Genomic DNA, 14,102 nt, shown 5'->3' with positions numbered 1-14,102 from the left:
GAATACAGACAAGAGAAAAGATATTGAATAAGAAACAAGATAAAGGAAAAACAAAACAAGAAAAAGAAGCAAGAAAAAGAACAAGATTCCATAAAACAAGAAATATGGATAAGAAGAACATACATAAAACAAACATTCAAAAAAATTCATGTATAGGAAAAAACAGTAGAATAAAAATAAAAAAATATGCAAGAAAAGAAACATGAAGATTACGTAGAACACAAAATAAAAAGAAAAAAAAAAGAAACATAAAAATGTTGAACCTAGAATATCCTGCAGTAGTAGTAGAAGAAGAAACAAGAAGCACAAAACCATGCAAAACAAGAACAAGATACTTGCAGATGAACCCAAAAAAAAAAAAAAACATGTACGAGAACAAGAGCAAGAAATTAGCAAAAGAAAATAACATCAAACATGCATGAGAACATAAAATAGAAATAAGAAAAATGTAGAACAAGAAAAGAAAGAAAGGATCATGTGGTAAAAGAAAATGAAAAACATGAAACTTATGTAATAAGAAAAAAGAACAGAAGTAACATGAAACATGTAGAACAATAAACATGCAAAAGAAAAAGATGAAAAATGAAATGTAAAGAACAAGAAACAAAAACATCATGTTCTAGAACAAGAAATAAGAAGAAAAACAAAGAACATGCAAAATAAAAACATACAATAAGGGTGCACTCACGAATGTAATACCCTTATTTTTCTTATTGCAATTTATTATTTTTTGTTTTTGTTTTTTAAATAAAAAAATTTTAATTTTTGAAGGCTGTAGGAAGTCTTGCTCAAGCAAGACTAAGTTTTCTACACCACTTAATGTAGAGTAATTTCCCTCATGCGAGATGTCTCACATAGGCGAGAACAGATAATATCGCCCCAAATGTTTTGTCGCCTAAGCAAGAAGACACAAGAAAATGAAGATCTCTCTGGACCAATCTCGCTAAGGCGAGAAGACATCTTGCTTAGGCGATATTATCAAAAAAGAGAATATATTTCTCTATTTAGTGTTCTCACCCAGGCAAAAATGTTTCTCAATCAATCGAGAATTTGTTTGCTCAAGTTAGGAGTTGCGGGCAAAAAAAGTATTCAAGGAATTTTATATTTTAAAACTTGCATTAGAAGCCAAGCAATCTCTTCTCACTATTCTCTATTCTCTTTCTCCTATCGCCCAGAGAAAATTCTTTTGAAATCCTAGCTACATTTGAATCTGAGCCTGGAGGTCTGTTTTACTAGATCTCAAGTAAGTTCCTTTGAGCTTAATCTTTAAATTTCAGTTTTATTTCTCTATTTTTCCTTTCTCAAAAGTACTCCACTTTGAAATATATAGGAAGAACTTAGTCTTTGGACAACCTCTTCTACGAACTTTTCACAAAATCATCTCTTCAAGGTAAAGAGAGTTATATTCCATTATAAAAAAAATTGTATATATATTTTGTGCTCACAGAAGTCTAATAGTGTGGTTCTTTATTTATTAGATATATGTTTATATGAGAGTTTTGCTATTTGTTAGAGTTGATGATGTATATTTGGTTGATCTTGAATGATTAAATGTAGTTTCCTTAAAATACATAATTTGGACTAAGTCCTAATGTGCATGACATTAGCCACTATTTGTTTGACAGAATGATGAGAAATGGACGGATGGAAACGTAATATTAGTAGTTGTGAGGAAAAAGAATTAGTGTGAATGATTATAGAGATACAATGAAGTATAGAGTTTGAAGACTACTTGAAAAATCTAGGGAAACGAGGGTGATGAATGCTTTTTGTAATGATTATGTATGAACCGATGAAAATGAAAGCATAACAGGTCTCACATTCATTTCTCAACTAGACTTCTAATTATGCTTTTGCTAAAAGGTCCATTATTGTACATGTGCTATCCGACGACCATTTACCTATATGTATAAGACCTCATAGAATGTAAAAGACAAAGTTTGACTGTGAATACAGTGTACGAAGAAGTGCATATATGATAGAGTGACAAATTATTTGACATAATTAATGTACATGAATTATGATATTGCAAATGTGATTATTCTTGTGTTTAATGCTGTGAAAGTTCAAATTTGTTATTTTGATCATGTTTTAGTGGTGAGGGAAGACTCGTCCTTACTAATAATTTCAAAAAACAAGGATGATCACACCTTAGAAATTCATTAGGTTGATTGATTGAAATGTAGAGAGTCAATTAAATTATATGTTTAGAGAATGACAGTGAGTCTGCCACTATAAATTTATAGTAGTTAATGAAATGAAGTTCGATGATGTTTGTATCTTAAAGATTATCGTAGAATGTTCCTTTTAACTACCCTAATAGTGGCATAATACATCGCACCTTCAACTTGTATATATATAGAAGGATAGTTTAGACTCCAGATGCTGTAAAATATATATATACTTTTTATAATCATGACTACTTTGGAAGACCAATCTGTTTCACTAGAGAGTAAATAACCGAAACAGAGATCATTGGAAATACTGGAGATTATTTTGAGGAGCACCTGACACTTTAAGAGCTGAAAGAGATAGAGGGCTGATTTGATGAAGATTAGGATCTTAGTCCCAATATTTTGGCATGGGAGTGATCTACTCATTAGGACTTCAGTTATTTTGATTTGGTAATTATATAAATGAAGTCTTAATGTATTTTAGATTATGATATGTAAATACTAAACTTTTGTATCTGAATGAAAGTCAGTGTGTGTATATTTTTTTCCTGTTCAATTGAAATTTTATTTAGCAAGTCGTGATATAATGACAAATATTTATCTCATCTCATTTCAAATATATTTGCATTTTCACAGTTTGAATAAATAAAGTAAGAGTTTTAATTTTTCATAAATTTTCATGCTACAAGTATAAAGAAATTTACTTTATTTTCTATTTTTATAAATTATTATATAAATTGAATAATAAATTAAGGGCGCTATAATGAACATTGAAAAAGTGAAGAGTGATACCTTACTTGAACTTCACAATGACATCTATGCCTAAAAAAAGGTTGTAAAGCCAAATGAGCTTTCTCAAAAGTAATAAAAGGCACGAGTTTCTCTAAACTTAATTTAGCTAACTTATCACTACAAGACTCAGCTTTATAAGATTGAATCACCTTCGCTCTAAAACAAGAAACTCATGAATTACTTTATTAATTATTTTGAGAAAATCAACATGTGTACATAAATTTTTAAGTTAATAAAATGTAACACATGAATTTAAAAATTTAAAATTATCAAGTTTGTTGACACAGCAAGTGTCATAAATTATTTGTTTAACTAACTTCTGTGCCGAAATTTATTCATTTTGCTTTCAAAATGAATATTAAAATTTTAATTGAGTGCAGAATTAACATAAAAGTGAAAAAAATAATTATATATATATAAGACATATAAAAATTATAAAAACAATAATATTCTAAAAAATCGTCGACAAAAAGTTGATTAAAACAACGTAAACATAACAGTTAAAACTGATGAGTTATAACAAGCCAGCGTAATTTGACTATCTGATCCATTGCATTGTAAGTATCAACTTAAGAAATTATAAATTAAAATACCCAACACGAAAAATAATTAATAATTACGCAGCACACTAAACACGGTTATGAAGTTAAGCTCGATTCTTAGCTTTTGTAAATGCATGTGGTTTCATCTCGAAGCTTTATCCACCGTAGACGTGCATGCTTTACATATGTATTATCAGTTTTGAAAGAATACTTTATTAATATTATAGGGTAGAGTGTAAGAATATATTACCAAAATTAATGAAATAATTCCAAAGTTTAATTCTAACAACCCAAGTGTGAACATGCACATGTGCACCATGCAAAGGGATAATGTTAATTTCTATAATCTGTGTGAGATTTTAATATTTCATCGCCATTCATTGTAGAACTATTAAATTAACAACAAAGTTTCTTGATAGAATAAAATAATTTTAATATCCAGTTCTTAAAATAACTTTCACGTTTGTATAATAAAGAAATATTATTTATAATAAATTCAAATCTGTTGATTTATAATTATTTATTTTCCCATCGGATAATGTATTTTTCTTATCCTATCGTACGGGGAAACAAGCCCCGTATATATAATTTGACTATCACGTGCTTTGCATTGTAAATAGCTACTAAAAAATATGCAAATTACGACAGGCAACATAGAAAACATTATTAATTACGATGCAAAGATGGGGAAGGTTTATCCACTGTGGACGTGCATGTTTTCCTATGCATTACTATTCACGTAAGGCTATAAGAAACTCAAATATTATTTATAATAAACTAATATCCGTGAGTCTATAAAAGGGAAGGGAAGAGCTGGGCATTCCCACAAGCATTCCCTCAACCACAACAACAGCTCCTAAGAAAAAAAGAAACAGCTACACACATATCGATCCATAATGGCCACGAATCCGATATTCAGAGAATACATTGGTGGGAAGCCATACCCAGATGATTTAAATGATTTCCCTGATATAATCAATACCAAATTGGATGAATTCCACTTCCTTCTGGCCTCTGCAGTAGAGGAGTACGACAGCAATGGAAAAGGCACGGGAATATTCAGGCAGAATTGGAACGAAAGGTACTTTGGTGCTGAGCATATCAAGGAACTGAAGAGAAAGTACAGGTACGAAAATGTGAAGGTGAAGGTGATGATAAGCATTGGAGGTCGTGGAAATGCATTTGATCCTGCTGAGAAAGAAGTATGGCCCGACAGGGCCAGAGATTCACTAGAAAAGATCATCCAACACTACCAAAGGCTTGATGCTATAATTGATGGCATTGATATAAACTATGAGGTGGTGAAGACCAACGAGACTGACTTTGCCCACTGCATAGGTTCAGTTATTGATGCGTTGAAGAATAAGGATAAAGTGATAAACGAAGTGTCCATTGCTCCATCAAAAAATACTCAGTCCCATTACCTTAAATTGTATCGAGCTCACCAGAAAGATGTTCGCTTGGTTGACTACCAGTTCTACGATCAGTCTGTGCCCTCAGCGGCTGACTTTGTAGCTCTCTTTCGTCAACTATCAGATGAGTACCAAGAAAATATACTCTTGGCAGGATTCAGCACTGATCCAGATGACTCAGGTAAACTTTCCCGAGAGGTCTTCATTGAGGCTGCCACCGACCTCATCAATACCGGTTCACTCCGTGGCATTTTTGTTTGGGACGCTAATGACTCTGCAGCTGCTGATGACCCTTTCTTCTTTGAGATCAAGGCTCAAGATCTCCTCGTTGGCTCCGATTCCAAATAGAATTTGAATCCTTGTCACTTTGGTTTCCATCTGACGGGTCAAGCAGTATAATAATTTTAAATAAGACCTGTTGTATCTGCTGTTGTTTTTTTTATTAATGTACTTTGTTTCTGTTACTCAAGTCACTTGGTTGGTCATTTAGTTTGTTTTCTCTTGTATCATTGTTGAAATCAACGTGAATTGATCAATCACTTATATCATTGTTGAAATCAATCTATTTTACATTGTTATTTGCATTATAGCAATGTTATAATTGTACCATGGCTCAATTAATGTGAAATAAAAGTTATTTGGTCACCTTTTTCAATTTCACAATGTTATCTACTTGGGTCAAATTGGTTGTATTCTTTTGAATAGCTTGTAATTATCATTTTTTTTCAAAATTTAATGTGCTTATTGGCTCGTAATTGCATAAATTTTAATTGAATTCTCATTTTTAGAGAAGAGAAAAAGTATTCAAATGAACTCTTATAGATTAGTTTAGATTATCCTTAACCTCTCCAAAAATGTAGACAAGGCATAATATTTTTGTTATAATTATAATCAAACATACTCCAGCTAAGTTGAATATGATCACTTATTGGCCCGGAATTTCGTTTAGATATTTTAAATAGTTTTAAATTGCCATCTTATTTTAGTTATTACCTTTTGCGTATTACGGCATCCATGCAACCACACAATTTTATATCATGGTTCATAATATATAAGAAGAAATCATGTAATTCAATAAAGAAGAAAATAATGTCTAAAGATATTCTAATTTATAGTAATTTCTAAGAATGTTCTCATTTAAGAATGATGATAAGATTTTAAAATATAGACAGAAGTGGATGGATTATAGATCTAGTTTCATTGAGACAATTATTATAACTAAGTACCTATGGAATCAACTAAGGTAATTTTTCAGCATCATCTTCAGTTATTGAACTTACTTCTCCAATGCCCCTGCTACTACCCACATTCTTCCAACTACTTCCAAATGAGATCTCACCGTCATAGGTTCCTCTGGTGATGATCTTGCGGTTCTCTTCCTCAGTAGTTGTGATTTCTAACGTGGAATGACTTGATATCTCTTCCTCATAAGTAGGTGTAATCCTCTTTTCCACCTTTCCACTTCCAAAGGTGGTAGGAGAAGGATGGCTCATGATGACCATATTATCTGGGATATGCATTCTCTCCCTTAACCCTCTCTTTGAATTTTCACTTACTTTGGAACGTAAAGAATCTGAGTGTCTACTTGATGTTGAATTGTTTTTAGACAGATATTGCTTAGTCCTTTTGTGCCAATTTTTAAGGCCTTGAGAAACACCTTCTGTTAAAATTGATTTCTTCATACCAGAGCCCATCTGTGGCATGTATATTGCAAGTTGTGAGATAATCATTGATTTAAATGAACAATCTAGCTTTGATTAATTAACATCAATTACAAGCCAATTTAACATAATCATTGTCAAATTAAAGTCAAAATAATATATATATTTTTGGAATTTCATAAATTTGACAAATAAAAAGGCGAATATGATGCTAATAATTAGATAAATGAACACCATAAGGATTTAATGTATGTTTACTTGAGTAACTAGTGCATAAAGAGGGAGAGTGACATATCCACAGAGGAGCTGCACAGCTACACCCATGGCAATCCTTATGGCGATGTCCTCTTTTTCTCGATTGAAGCAAGACCTTGGACCAAATTCATACTGTTGCTTGTGAATAGAGTCAGCATAAAATGTAAACAGGTCTTTTTGTGCACAAATTACTTACCCAAGTCCAGGTGAAGAATGCAAGTTGAAAGGAGTTCTGCCAAAGATCATAAATGCTGTTATTATTAGGTTATCATGCATAGAAACACATGCATATTTATTTTCTTTCAAATTAATCACAGCTAATAAATTTCCTGTGCACTACATAGAAATTATTAAATTAAATAAAAAATTAAACAAATAATTAAAAATATATTGTATGAGTATTTTAAAATATAATAATTTTTATAAGTTAAAAAACAGTAAATCTTGTAGAATCAAGTGATAATGTTTTAAATTTAAAACAAAATTATAAATAATTTAATTTAATTTAACATAAAATTATAGAATCAATATTTATTATAAAAAATTATTTTTAAAAGCACTCACATTAAAAAAAAAATCTTAGAAACGCTCTGGTTTAAAATTTAATAGGTTGGTAGACTTCAAAATTTGTGTTAAGCTCTATCTCGGCAGAATGCTGATATCCTGAAAAGTATATTATATGTGGTTAACTATCTTAGCTATAAAAATTTCTGCATCACATCTTACTTATATAAATACGTTACATTTTACTTCTCTTAAAGGTAGTTACTGTAAAACCTGTTGGAATATGGTTGATAATGATGAAAGGTGTTAATATATTCATCTACCTGAATAAGGATGAACTTGAGTAAATGGAGAAGCCATTCAGGTCGGTGAAACCAGAAATAATCATCATTGGGTCTCACAAGCAGAGTTCCTTTGATCACTGGGTTTTCCTTGCAACTATCTACACACATCTTAGTTATCACGACTTGCAGTTTTGTCCCAGCAAGCAAAGCAACCTTCAATGCAGAATATGAAAGCAAACTAGAAAGAAAGTCACAAAAGAAGGGGAGAAAACAAAATAAAATTCACATTTCTACAATCTATTCAATGTGATGGACAAAATGATCGATGTGAAATAGTATCAACTTTACCACAAGTGGAATAAATGGAAGCCAGTAGTAATTATAGAACACTGCAAACAAAATGAAATCATTGTTAAACACGGATGATTTTGTTGCGAAAAATACCTTTATGTCACAAATACATTCGTAGGTAAAGTAGGCACAAGAATGGTGACAACTTAAAACAACACGTCATACCATGTGCAGTCAGAAATATGAAAAGTACGGAGAAAATCCAGATCCAAAGCCTGCAAGAGAATAAAAAATTCATGATGGTTTTGTAATTTATTCTTGCAACTAAATTAAAGAACTGCTTTATAAATATTGATGTGGCTGAAACTTGTCCATATATGACTAGGAACCAAGTTTCTGATCCGATCATAGGGAGTACCTGATTCCAACAACCTTCTCAAAATCTTCATCATAAGAGCGGGAAAGAAATTTCTTGAAGTTGAAATTGCTGCCTACAGAAATATTAGCCTGCAGTTTCGGGAAATAAAAGTTTTGTTTGGTGTCACGAGAAAATAAGGATGCATTTGAACATACAGCTTAATTAAAATAATTCTTTTTTTGCATAATAACGTATGTCATAAATTTAACTAAAAATCTTATTCTGATACATTAAACATTGTTTATTTTAATGAGTTATACTAAAAAATATTAAAATAAGATGAAAAAAAATTATAAAAGTCATAAGTTATTTTTATAAGCTGTGTATAAATTTTTTTACAAATGGACCTAAGTAGTATGTTATTTGACAACTTACATTATAACGAGGCTCGGTCCAGTAGAGTCAAGACCTATCTATAAACAGTAAATTTTATCTAAATTCTTGATGCTTCAAGAGTATCATGAATTCCTAGTCAGGGAGTTGGAATACATTATTCACTTACTGCAATGAACCCATTTCGTAGTGTAAAGTAATCATCTTTTGTGACTGAGCCATAGAACTGCCGAATAAAACAAACCTGTTGAATACAGTATTTATGACTTTATTAGTCAGTGTAGCTAAATATTTTCTAGTTATCTTTAATATAAGAATTGAAACACTGGTATTTGTTAAGAGTTCAAACTTCCTAAAATCAGATGAAAAGAAAGACAATAGAAAGGGAGAAACAAAGAAAGTAAGAATTAATATTTATTTTGAGTTAAAAATGATTTCCTAATAAAATTTGCAGACAAACTCAAAATACTTTAAATCTTGATAGTGGCCTTCTAAACTTCAAAATTTTCACTCATATTCACTTACCATCCAAAGCAAGGGACAATAATTACTCCAGAATTTCAAATGACGCTTGCCAACCAATGTTTGACCTATGTACTGGAACCTTCTTGAATCTATAATCAGAAATAAACTGAAAGTGAGTAATTATCCATTTTAATTTCTTGAATTATGAGTGTAGATTACTTTAATCTTTAACTTCAGAAAAATTTTACTTTAATCTTTAATTTTTTAAAAATCACTCATTTCAGTCTTTTATTTTATTTTTCATACTCATTTTGTATGTATATATAAAAAAAAACAATGACTAAAATGAATGTTGTTTTATAGAATTTAAAATTAAACTGAAATTTTTAAAAAATAAAAATTAAAGTGGTTGACGTTTGCAATTTGATATATTCAAATGGATATTCACTCAAAAATAAGATAGGGGTTGATTTCTATTACAAATTTACCTCACTTCATTCCCTATATATAATAACATATCAAGAAATTAGGTTACCGTTAGTCATCCGATATTCAAGTGTTCGAGTCTCGTCCTCCCATTTTTCCCATCTTCTCATCTGTCATACAAAACTATGATATCAATCATGCAATCACCTAATAAATTTTTTCATAGATTATGTTTATCGTGAAAGCCAAGTTTAGTTAGTGCTAGGTATTTCAGCACTTGGTCGCGTCTTGTTCTTTGATTTTCTCCCATATATTATTCAAATGCTTCATCTGGGAAGAAGTCAATATACTGAGTTTTATGCTTAGATTTTTCCTCATATTTACAGACACATTAAGATAAATGTTGACGGAACAGTGGGGGGGGGGGGAAGTAGAATTACATTGATTAATAGTGCTTATTTCATGTTAATTATGACATAACTAATAGTAGTTTTCCAATTACATCGTACCCCCATCACCCAATTAGAAAAGGAAACGCATACTACACAATCACGTTAAATCTCCACATATTGTGTTTCTTGAATCTTTTCCGTTCATAGCAAGTGAAGTCGGAATATATATCTCCACATATGGTTATATTTGATAAAATTAGCTGAAAGTTTTTAATTTATAATTTGTAGTTGATATGTTAGCCAAAAAATTATAGTTTGTAGTTAAAAGTTTAAAATTTATAATCATTTTATTGAATTAAGGTTGTTTAATAAAATAAGTTGTATAACTAACTAAAATATATTAAGTGACTTTAAAAAAATATTAACATTATTTTATATGCATATAAATTGTTTTAAAAAATAAAATAAAAACAATATTAGTAATCAATTTTGAATAAATTAATGATAATTTGAGTAACCTTTTATAAATTAATTTTAAAAATTATAAAGTCTATTTATTTTTTATTCACTATATTGACTAAAAAACTAAATTAATTACAAACTCCAAAATAAGTTATAAACTAATGTTATAAAATAAATACACTCTATATTTTATCACTAAAATGAAAATGTCATTTTTTTTCCTTCTAAATAAACGCTATGCCGGCTAATCAATTTAAATTTGGGCACATTAAAATAGAATAGTGATCATTTTTCTGAATCAGTTTTTATATATTAACTATTTTTCTACCTTTATTAAAAAAAAAACTTCTTTTATTTCTTTTTTTTTTCACTTCTTATGAAGTGATTTGAAACTTTTGAAGAAATTAAAAAGAGTGTGTTTACATAAAATCAACCAAATAGTATTTAAAATAAAAAAAGTTGCATTTGTCATACCCGTGTGTGTAATGAAGAATGTTTGGATAAATATTTTGATCAATGAATTAATTACAGAAATATAATATTTTTAAGAGTTGTGTTAAGCTCAGTTAAGCATTTATAAATAAAAAAATTTATATATATATATATATATATATATATATATATTATTCTAAAGTTATAAAAATATTATAAAAATTCTTTACTATTATTAATCATTTATCTTTGTACTTATGTTAATATTAGTCATTTTTAATCATTTGTTTCATAAAAGAATATTGAAAAAGGTTAATTCTAACACACGACTCGAAATATTAAAAGTGAATGTAGAAACGAGCAAAAATTGATTTTTCTAGTTCAATAAGATAAACAAAAAATGAAATTTGACTTTCTAGTTTGCGTGGCTCTATCAATTTAAATTGTGGCACATTAGGAAGGTCGGTCAGAATACATAAATAATAAAATAGGATAAACGGTAGGTAGCCATGACAAATACCTTTTGTTGTGTATTCAAACTTCAATTCAAACCCATTTTTAATCGCATTTATTTAGGGATTTGGCTCTTGAAGAAAAAGATTTACTTTTAGAAAATAAAGTAAATGTATTTAATATCTGTATACGCATACATGTGTATATGTATTTAATCATAATTCCAATCATTAATTTTTAATTAAAATTATTACAACTCTTCACTAAATCTTATAAAGTGAATCTCTTAAATTAGATAAATTCATCGTGGAAATCCCATTTAATATTTGTGGTTCACAATAATTAAAATATTGAATTCATTAAGGGATTAATCAAATTCTACTTTAAGCAGCTTAAACCGTAAGGTGATGGTGGACAAGTAGTGGTCAGATATGCCTAAGAAGGTTGTATTCTTTGCAATATAAATGTTGAAAGTGATGTCTTATGTTCAAACTTCTAGCAACTAGAAAAGTCCAGGTCGTACGTGTTATCAAAACAGTTGCATATTTCTATTATTGAATTTGAAAAATCTTATATATTGACATTTCTTCCTTCTATAATTTCTACATGATTGAAAATGGTGAACATCATACCTTTGCCTTCCCAAGGCACATCGTCAATGTGCAGAACAGGATATGAAACACTGCCAAAAAGGATATGAATATATTTAGCTGCAGAATCCCATCACTTGAAACTAAACTAACCATGCCCTGCACTCATCAGTAATCATAAATTAATGATACATATAGGTATCAAACGACCTCTTTGTGCAATATTACATATTGTGTATACACAAAAGGAGAAAAAAATAACAACTTTATTTTTAAACTTTGTAAAGCTAAGATGTTAGGAATAGCCACAACACAGCATATTAAAAAAATAAAACTTCACTTGTTTCAAGTGACCATTCAATTATACATAGCACAGTAAGAAATTTTAATAATCAATTAAAAGTTATTAATATTATATACATATCTATCTCATCACTAATTTGTTAAGATTTATTACCTACATTTTAATATAAACTGTTGTGTTTCTTGCTTTTTCCCTTAAGTAAAATTATTCATTATAAAGGAGGCAAATGCGTCATCTAAAGAAATTTTTAAGAAAGTGCCAGGATGAAATATTAGGAGTCTCCTCCATTTGAATGTTTTCTAATAAATGTTTGCAGAAGAAAATAAACAGGGTTAATAAGTTAATTTCTTCTACAAGTTATATACATCATTTTTTTGTTTTATAAAACATCTCTAAGAATGTACACACATAAGTAAATTTTAATTTATAAATTTTTTTTATTTATTTTATTCCTTTATTTTTATCAATGAGTATTTAATAAAAAGTTTACCTAAAGAATGAAACTTAAGATGCTTTTAGCATTGTTTTATATTAAATAATAATAATATTGATCACTTTAAGAACAAGTTTTGTCATCATCTAACCTATTAACCTTACGTACCCTTGCTTCACAGTAATTGACCTGATTTGCTGATTCGTTGGAAGTAGGTGCTATGTCAATTTCTGAGTTTGAAGCACGAGTTGCTGAGGGCGACGTTAATCCTGTTGAGTTCACAGAATCTTTACATGGGAGGAATGAATTTGCCACTGCCTTGTTGATGCAGATTTTGGATATGGGCACTTTCAATATTGTGAGAAGAAATGACATGAAACCGAATTTCATCATCTCTGTTATCGAACCCCAAACAGCAAACAAATCAAGCTTTTCATCAAAAACATGTTTGTTTCACAATAGCTAATAAGAAATTGCTCATAATTGAGAAATGTAAAATGGAAGTTACAAACATAAGACCAACCTGTTTTGGTTTTAGTCAAAGCCTTCCCCAGAGATTTTCTTTTTCTTTTCCTGAGAAGCTGTGGCACGATTATGCACGCAAAAACCAAAAGAAAGAAGTGTGAAATAAAGTGAATAATAAGATAATAAAAAAAAATACTATAAAAAATTGTTATAAAATGTGTTATGAGAGTAGACTACATGCACGACCTAATCAAAAGCCTGACAAACCAAAAGAGAAAATATTAATCACAAAGCCAAACAATTTCAATCCCTATTCCACCTTATGCTTACTAGATGTATTAGGAAGCAATATATTTATTACCTCAGTCAATTTGTGGAGACCGCCATCAATGATTATTGATATGATAAGGAAGAAGCAGCAAAATATTGAGATAGCCCATGTTGGCGTATGTTCAAGAGATCTTTCCTCTCCTATGTCCATAAGTACTCGCCTTTGATCTTCGTTATAGTATCTCAAGTTTCTCCTTACCTATATATTCTTTATATATCTTGAGACAAGTGAAGAGCTAGAATTATGGTGTGTAAGCATTCATCATGTATATATATACATATACATGATATATATGATACGATGGTTAATTGAGAGCAAAATTGAGGAGAAGAACTTTGTAAAGAAGGAGGTGGGCCAAGCTCGAGGGGTGTCACTAACTCAGTGGAAAACACCAACTTGGGTGGGTTGAAGTACCATTTTATAGAGATCGCGTATGGTAGTCGTATATCCAAGGAAGTTCACCATCAAATCAACAATTATTATATTTTTACATTTATTTTTTATCTTTTTTATACATTATTTAGCACGTTTTTATTTTAATTTTTCTCTTTTTTTCACCCATAAATAAGTTTGAAATGATCTTTTCCCTTGAATTAATAGCACAAGAAAGAAAAATAGAGATAAACCAGTACTACAACTCTACAAGCAACAAAAGATATCTGATATTGTAAAATCTCAAAACT

At 29.7% G+C, this 14,102-nt stretch overlaps 2 protein-coding genes across 2 annotated transcripts; one reads left to right on the top strand and one right to left on the bottom strand.

The window, feature by feature from the left end:
• Positions 1–4,404: 4,404 nt before the first annotated feature.
• Positions 4,405–5,268, top strand: LOC113859670 (chitinase 2-like). Its single transcript, XM_027492383.1, has one exon. It carries the CDS (start codon positions 4,405–4,407, stop codon positions 5,266–5,268), a length of 864 nt encoding a protein of 287 aa, XP_027348184.1.
• An 890-nt stretch (positions 5,269–6,158) lies between these two features.
• LOC113859669 (MLO-like protein 12) lies at positions 6,159–13,569 on the bottom strand. The gene is made up of 15 exons (XM_027492382.1): positions 13,450–13,569; positions 13,147–13,204; positions 12,869–13,018; positions 12,792–12,820; positions 11,929–12,045; positions 9,667–9,727; positions 9,192–9,280; positions 8,836–8,910; positions 8,334–8,422; positions 8,141–8,190; positions 7,973–8,013; positions 7,664–7,837; positions 7,033–7,068; positions 6,840–6,968; positions 6,159–6,614 (listed from the first exon to the last, which is right to left on the bottom strand). Exons 1-15 carry the CDS (start codon positions 13,567–13,569, stop codon positions 6,159–6,161), a joined length of 1,674 nt encoding a protein of 557 aa, XP_027348183.1.
• Positions 13,570–14,102: the final 533 nt, after the last annotated feature.

Source organism: Abrus precatorius, unplaced genomic scaffold (assembly GCF_003935025.1).
Source record: "Abrus precatorius isolate BTA unplaced genomic scaffold, Abrus_2018 Scaffold2, whole genome shotgun sequence".
NCBI lineage: Eukaryota > Viridiplantae > Streptophyta > Magnoliopsida > Fabales > Fabaceae > Abrus > Abrus precatorius.
The sequence above is the reverse complement of the archived record's forward strand: the minus strand, read 5'-3'. Positions and strand labels throughout refer to the sequence as shown.

Excerpts from the sequence above, each read along its gene's own strand:
- LOC113859670 (XM_027492383.1), top strand. The coding sequence starts at position 4,405 with ATGGCCACGAATCCGATATTCAGAGAATACATTGGTGGGAAGCCATAC.
- LOC113859669 (XM_027492382.1), bottom strand. The coding sequence starts at position 13,569 with ATGGACATAGGAGAGGAAAGATCTCTTGAACATACGCCAACATGGGCT. Across the intron at positions 8,911-9,191 it reads ATTGTCCCTTGCTTTGGATG|GTTTGTTTTATTCGGCAGTT; the intron begins GTAAGTGAATAT and ends TGTATTCAACAG. Across the intron at positions 7,069-7,663 it reads TCAAGTTCATCCTTATTCAG|AACTCCTTTCAACTTGCATT; the intron begins GTAGATGAATAT and ends GATCTTTGGCAG.